Source organism: Helobdella robusta (genome assembly GCF_000326865.2).
Source record: "Helobdella robusta unplaced genomic scaffold HELROscaffold_20, whole genome shotgun sequence".
Taxonomy (NCBI): domain Eukaryota; kingdom Metazoa; phylum Annelida; class Clitellata; order Rhynchobdellida; family Glossiphoniidae; genus Helobdella; species Helobdella robusta.
This window is the reverse complement of record NW_008704084.1, coordinates 436,295-443,317: the sequence shown is the minus strand read 5'-3', so window position 1 is coordinate 443,317 and position 7,023 is coordinate 436,295. Positions and strand designations below refer to the sequence as shown.

Here is a 7,023-nt window from a genome sequence, read left to right as displayed (position 1 = left end):
CAAAAGAAATATAAAAAAGTTGCAACAATGTTGAAAGTAGTGTTGAATTTTTGAAAAGTTGCGTTAACAACAGTCTGTTACCAAAATATATATATATATATAAATATATATATATATATATATATATATATATATATATATATATATATATATGAGTGAGTGAATGAATGAATGAACGAACGAACGAAACGAACGGACGAATGAATGAATGAATGAAAAGAAGATTGTCTTGATTAAATTGATTTCGACGTAGAGCGCTTTTGAAAAATTTTGTTTAAAAAAGCGCTATATAATTATTCAAATAATAAAAATAGTGTGTAACTTTACTAAAAGAGAGTTTTGTTTTTTTTTTAAATAAAGTTTATTCATCGTGTGTGAAATCAGACTATTGGTGAAAGATTTGATTTGTCTCGCAGAATGTTACACAATGCTGCTGCCCAACTGTTATTGATTGCAATCAATAATACGTGAAGATAACGCATTGAAATGATAATAAAAACTAGAAACACAACCTCAAACACACATTTGGCCAATTCATTGTAAATAATCAATCAATCAATGTTTTATCGTCTTTACATGTAGAAAATATTCTCGTTGTAGCGTTGTGGTTGTTTTAGATAACGTTTTAAACTGTATATAAACATCTTTTGGGTTTTACATATGTTGGCGTGTGTATTTGTGTGTGTGTACGTATGTGTCTGTGTGCGTGTGTGTGTGTGGTGTGCGTGTGTGTGTGTGTGTGTTTTGGTACGTTGAAATCAATATATACATACATATATATATATATATATATATATATATATATATATTGAATGAATGATTTATATATATATATATATATATATATATATATATTGAATGAATGATTTATATATATATATATATATATATATTATCTATTTACGTATTAACGTGTTACAATTGAAACAAAATATAAACAACAAAGCTTAATAAATTGTCTCTACAGATGTGTGTGTGTATGTGTATACGCTGTCTTATCTGATGTTACAATCTGAATGTAAATAAAAGCGAAATCAGTAACATCATTAAGTTAGTAGCTACTACCTAGCTCATTCAATCATTCATAGTGGTTGACTAGCTATGTAGATTGATTGTCTGTTAGGGTTGTGTATCAATACTATATATAGTATATACCTATTCATAGTGGTTGACTAGCTATGTAGATTGATTGTCTGTTAGGGTTGTGTATCAATACTATATATAGTATATACCTATGTTAGCATTTCTGAAAGGAAAGTTTGAAAATAAATATAGCCTACTCATATATTAAATAGATAGAGAAAGATAGAGAGAGGGAAAGAAAGAAAGAAAGAAAGAAAGAAATATACGTACCTGTTATTTATATATATATATATATATATATATATATATATATAATTTGATTTAGGCATACCTCCATTGTAATGATTTATTTTTACTCATGTTTGCATAGCGTTATTATCCGCATACAAGACATATGCATATATACATACTGTTGAATAAACTGTTACAAAATCTTCTTACACATTGATATGATTCATTCTAGTAAAGGTTAAAGGTTGAAGTTTCATGCTATTAAAGGTTAAAGGTTCATGGTTCATTAAAGGTTAAAGGTTCATGCCATTAAAGGCTAAAGTTTCATGCCATTACAATTCAAGTCATCATACATAACGCTTGTACATGCAACGCCAATAACTGCACTCAACTATGTTGATGTTACTTAGTTACTTGCGTGTTATATCTTCACCGATGTAACAGAGGAGAGATGTTATTATTAATATTTTATTAATAATTTACTAAATAATAAGACCAAAAAATAAATTTTTAATTCTTTTATTACAAAAAATATTTGAACGTATCAAGTCTTTACAGTTATTAACAGATAATGTTTTCTGTACAAAATTTTCGGCTTGTATTAGCAATGGAGAGTTCATAATTAAAAGTTATAAAAAAAAGAGACAACAAGAAGAAGTTGAGTTGTGAACAAAAAAGTGAACTGACAAAAAATGTATTACAAATTTGTTTTCAATTAATTCAACAATTTACACCACTAATTAAAATCATTGATTGATTAGTCAGAAGTTTTAAATGCCATCAAAATTATAAATCAAGTGTAACTTTGAAAAAATTCAACAAACAATGAGCAATTTAATTTTTTGTGCAAATTTTTACAAAATCAGATATGCAGTAAAATTTAACAAGACAATTTTAATTTTTTAAAAAATTCTTATCTTAATTTTACGAACAAGAATATCTAATGACAATAGATTTCTTGTTGCACGCATATAACTTTGAAGTTTTAAATTTTATTCAGAATAATATTATTTCTAATATAAAAAAAATGACAAAAAACGAAAAAAACTTAAAAAATGTATTCAGCGTAAAAAACAAGAACCAAGCTAAACAACAACTAGTATGAGCATTAATATCCTGGCTAAATAATGTCTCAATCAATGTCTCGTTAATATTTCCCTACCTCAGAACTGGTCATTCAGCAGGTTTCGATGGTCACAAAAGCAATCGTAGCGCCTGAATAGAAAGGCTTGCTCGGACCAAAGAGATCAAGTCGAATTAAACTGAAGCTGTACGTCCCGTTGCTAACGTAGACGTCTATCACATCCTGTTAAAGTATATTCACTAACTCACCAGTTGTCCTACTTTAATAAATTTCTCAGTCAATCGTCAAATTTAATAAAAAAAATTGGGCACGTAGGTTAGGTAGATTTCGAATGAATGCAGTTGTACTTCTGAATTTTTTCAATGTGCAGAGGCAAATCATTTGCTCAATGCTTATGCACTCGGATTGCAATCAATCCAGGGCAGCTTTTGAAGTGAGCCTTATTTAAACGGAAAAATGTTTGTTAGCTAAAACGTTTGGGCTCAAAAGTAGAAAAATATATTGAAACAAATTTGACAGCAATGAACTCAGACGAAGGAAATGTAATAAAATGACAATTTCACAATAATCTTCACGTAAACTTCCTTAAAATCTAGGTCCCTAATGGAAATGTAATGGTTCTACAAAATGCAATTCAAAAACTCTCTTATATGAGTTACGTGGTACGCTGGCGGGCAGCATAAAATAGCTTGGCTTGTGGAGGTTTTTGCCTTCCGTTGTTCTACACAATTGTTATAAAATTCCAAGATTCTAATTAAAAGAAGAAATGTAAAAAAGTAACCTACAGTAAAACTGAAAAATTGCAATGCTATTCAAATTTGTTCAACAAACTTAACAAACCTTATCATTATGTAATGGTTCACTAAAGTTTTTTTCATAGGTCATATTTCCGGATGGAAAACCAACATGTATGCTTAGACTGAGGGCCTCTATAGCCATGTAGAAGTTAACCAAACGAGCAACGGTGTTGTTTTTGTTAGAAAAAGTGTACACGGCATGTTTTTCTGGGAACGTGAGATACTTCATTTCGAAGTCTTCATACTCCGGTGGATCTCGACAATTTTCGCACAGGCCAACGTACTGATCAGTGGTGTCACGCGGTAAGCAAGCAGCTATCGAGGAGAGATTTTGAAAAAAATAAGTTTAAAATAATTAATTAATCAATAAAATTGGTGAAATAACTTAATTGTAATGGGACATAAACTTAATTAAATTAATTAATTGATTGATTAATTGAATAATTAATTAATGTTACGAAAAGAGCGTACATTCAGTTGTCGTTACGGCCGTAGTTACAGTGGTTGACGTTGAAGCTGTCGAAAAATTGAAATTAGAAAAAAAATATAAGTTAAGTTTTTGTTGTATTTTAGTATAATCGGTAACATACCTGGTAAGGTAGTTGTGGTAGTAGATGCTGATGTTGTGGTTGTAGCTGCTGAAGTTGTGGTTGTAGCTGCTGAAGTTGTGGTAGTAGCTGCTAAAGTTGTGGTTGTAGCTGCTGATGTTGTGGTAGTAGCTGCTGAAGTTGTGGTTGTAGCTTCTGAAGTTGTGGTTGTAGTTGCTGAAGTTGTGGTTGTAGCTGCTAAAATTGTGGTTGTGGCTGCTGATAAGATAGTTGTTGCAGTTGTTACGTTGATAAGCGTTGAAGTTGCCATTTCTTAAGAAAAATCATTTCAAATTGTAAAAATTAATTTACTTTAATAACGCTCAAACACAAAAAATCGCTTAACAACGATATTTTTGTATTACAATGATATGTATTTACACTGTGATCGTGTGTGTGCACGCACGCGTGTGTGTGTGTATGTGGTGTGTGTGGTGTGTATGTGTGGTGTGTGTGTGTGTGTGTAAACACACGAGCCGGTCGCTTTTTTATTGTATTTTTGTATTTATTGATATTTTTTTACAAAAAATTTTTGTCAGTAACTACAAAAATGTTTTTGGGGCATACTTTTTAGTTAATTCAATAATAATAATAATATTTATATTAATAATAATAAATGAATTAATTACTGTTGAATAAATAAATAAATAAATGTTTCAATGCCTTATCGTGTTGTGCGTTCCGTATTTACTTTCAACAGATCCAATAAAGAATTCAAACTTTTGAATAAAATTTTAAACGAACTTATTATAAGATATGAATTTTTAAAAAAAATTCTTCATATAAAAAAAAATATTATTGTAACCCTGTGATGACGTCAGTGACTGGGTAGGGTAAATTGTGGATGAATTCGTTGAGGAACTTACTAGGGTTAGGGTTAGGAAGTGGAAGTTTTTTTAAATTGTACGTTGAAAACTATGCTGGAATAATATGATATAATAATAATATAATATAATAATAATATAATATAATTATATTTTAATATAATAATAATGTAATAAATTTAATTTAATTAACGTAATAACTTTTAGAAAATTGTTGGCCGTTTATAAAAATTGTGAAATGAATAATAATTATAATGTATGATTCAGTGATTCAATGCTGGGAGTTGAGACAACGTTGTATGGAAAATAAATGAAAATTATTTTTTAAATTAAATTAAATTAAATTAAATTAAAGAAAAAGTACTTTTTTAAATTAATTTGTTTAAAAAATGATAATTTTTGTTAGTAACTTCAAATAAAAATAGATTTTATAACGCTACACGTCTGTCTTTTATCATTCTCTCCCATAATCTAGAACCACATTTTGCACAGTTAATTAAGCTTAATGTTAACTTTTAAATTTGGATTTGGTAGATAGAAACAAATTTATAATTTAATAAAATTATCATCGATAAATAATACTAGAAAATGTCCAGAGTTGAAGTTTGAAATAATTCTAAATAAATTAGTTTAAATTAATTAAATAAATTAGAAAAAAACTTTTCAACATATACGACGAACCTGTGTAGACAACAGCAAGTACAACGCTCACAGAAACTGCTCCAGACACACCGCTAGCCGCTAAAATCAACGTCAAAGTATTCAAACCTCTGGCCTTTGGTGACACCGTCACCACTCTGTCGTTCTCCATGGCTTCTTATAATAATGATTAAGTTATAATTATAACTAAACTATAGTTATAACTAAAATGTAATTATAACTAAATTATAATTATAACTAAACTATAATTATAACTAAGCTATAATTATAACTAAATTATAATCATAACTAAATTATAATTATAACTTAATTATAATTATAACTAAATTATAATTATAACTAAAATGTAATTATAACTAAGCTATAATTATAACTAAATTATAATTCAATGCTGATATTTTCGAAAATTATATCCTCTGATGGAGTATGGTTGTACTGAATAGCTTGATGAAGCTTCCATGGACAAAATGTATGCAATGTTCAGTGATGGCTGTGAGGATGGGTTCGTAACAAATCAAATTAAATATCTTTAAGGTGGGAAGCATCAGTTGCAACAATTACATATATCGATTACACATAATTATATCAGTGTACCTATACAACTATAAACACACACACGCACGCACAAACAAACACACACACACACACACACACATATATATATATGAATCTTGAAATGCAGTCAACTAGTTAAAAATAAACAACATTGCAGGCGTCGTCTGCTTAAATTCTTACTCGCGTAAATCCATGATCGAATATGAAATGCAACGTACTGTAGCAATGATACACAATGATATTCTTGCACCCCATTCGCGCGCGCACACACACACACACACACACACACACACACACACACACACACACACACACGTTCATCTATTATGATTTTCGTTATAAGGCTATACCTGAGTGTTGTTAATCAAACGTTGAAACTTACTAAAAAAAACGCCACGTATCAGTCAGTCAGGCAAGCAGGATGTTAATGACGTTGACTCGCTGCTTGTATCTGTGAGGGTTCATCGTAATCATACAAGATCGTTTTTTAATCGTTAGTTAAAGTTTTCAAAAAATTTGATATAAATACATAGTTGCACTCTTCACGGTTTAGAATCTTTTAAAAGCTGGCGACCCTTGACCTTTGACCATGAAAATAATCAGAATTTTGCCACTGTGGTGAGAAAGTTGGAAACGTTTTTAACTCGGTCAACGGTCAACCCAGCCGTCCATCCTTTCGAGGTTGGTAAATGGGTAGACGACGTAAGTTGTCGCAAGCTGGCTGGCGAGATGGCTCCGTGGTTCAAATGCTCGCCGAGTCAAACATCTCAATGACTATCATATACTCAGCGTATATGATGCGGTGCTTGCGCGTGCACATAAATACATGTGTACGTCGTGTGAAAAGGATAAACAGCCTTTGTGGCAAAAGATGGCTGCTTCAAATCAATAGATGAAGAAAAGAAGAACATAAAAGATATATAGATAACATAATATATCTATAACATTGTAAGTGGTTCTGCGTATGAAAGAGCTGCAATAATAAAAACTAATAAAAAAAAAACTCAACTTTCAAAGATTACGTTAACTTTATCTTCAACTCTAACTAAATATTCTATTGAGGGGCTCCAGCCCTCTTGTCCCCCTTCGGTAGGTCCCTAATGACACGACAATTTTTTTCACACATAAAATTGTAGACTTTATATTAATGACTATCCTTTGTTTCTAATTTTGAATACGTGTTGAAATTATTTCTGCAAACA

At 30.1% G+C, this 7,023-nt stretch overlaps 1 protein-coding gene across 1 annotated transcript; it reads right to left on the bottom strand.

Moving 5' to 3' along the window:
• Positions 1–2,491: 2,491 nt before the first annotated feature.
• On the bottom strand, positions 2,492–4,053 carry HELRODRAFT_171144 (hypothetical protein; the record flags this gene model as incomplete). The annotated part of the gene is made up of 3 exons (XM_009017891.1): positions 2,492–2,620; positions 3,239–3,510; positions 3,786–4,053. 3 exons carry the CDS (start codon positions 4,051–4,053, stop codon positions 2,492–2,494), a joined length of 669 nt encoding a protein of 222 aa, XP_009016139.1.
• Positions 4,054–7,023: the final 2,970 nt, after the last annotated feature.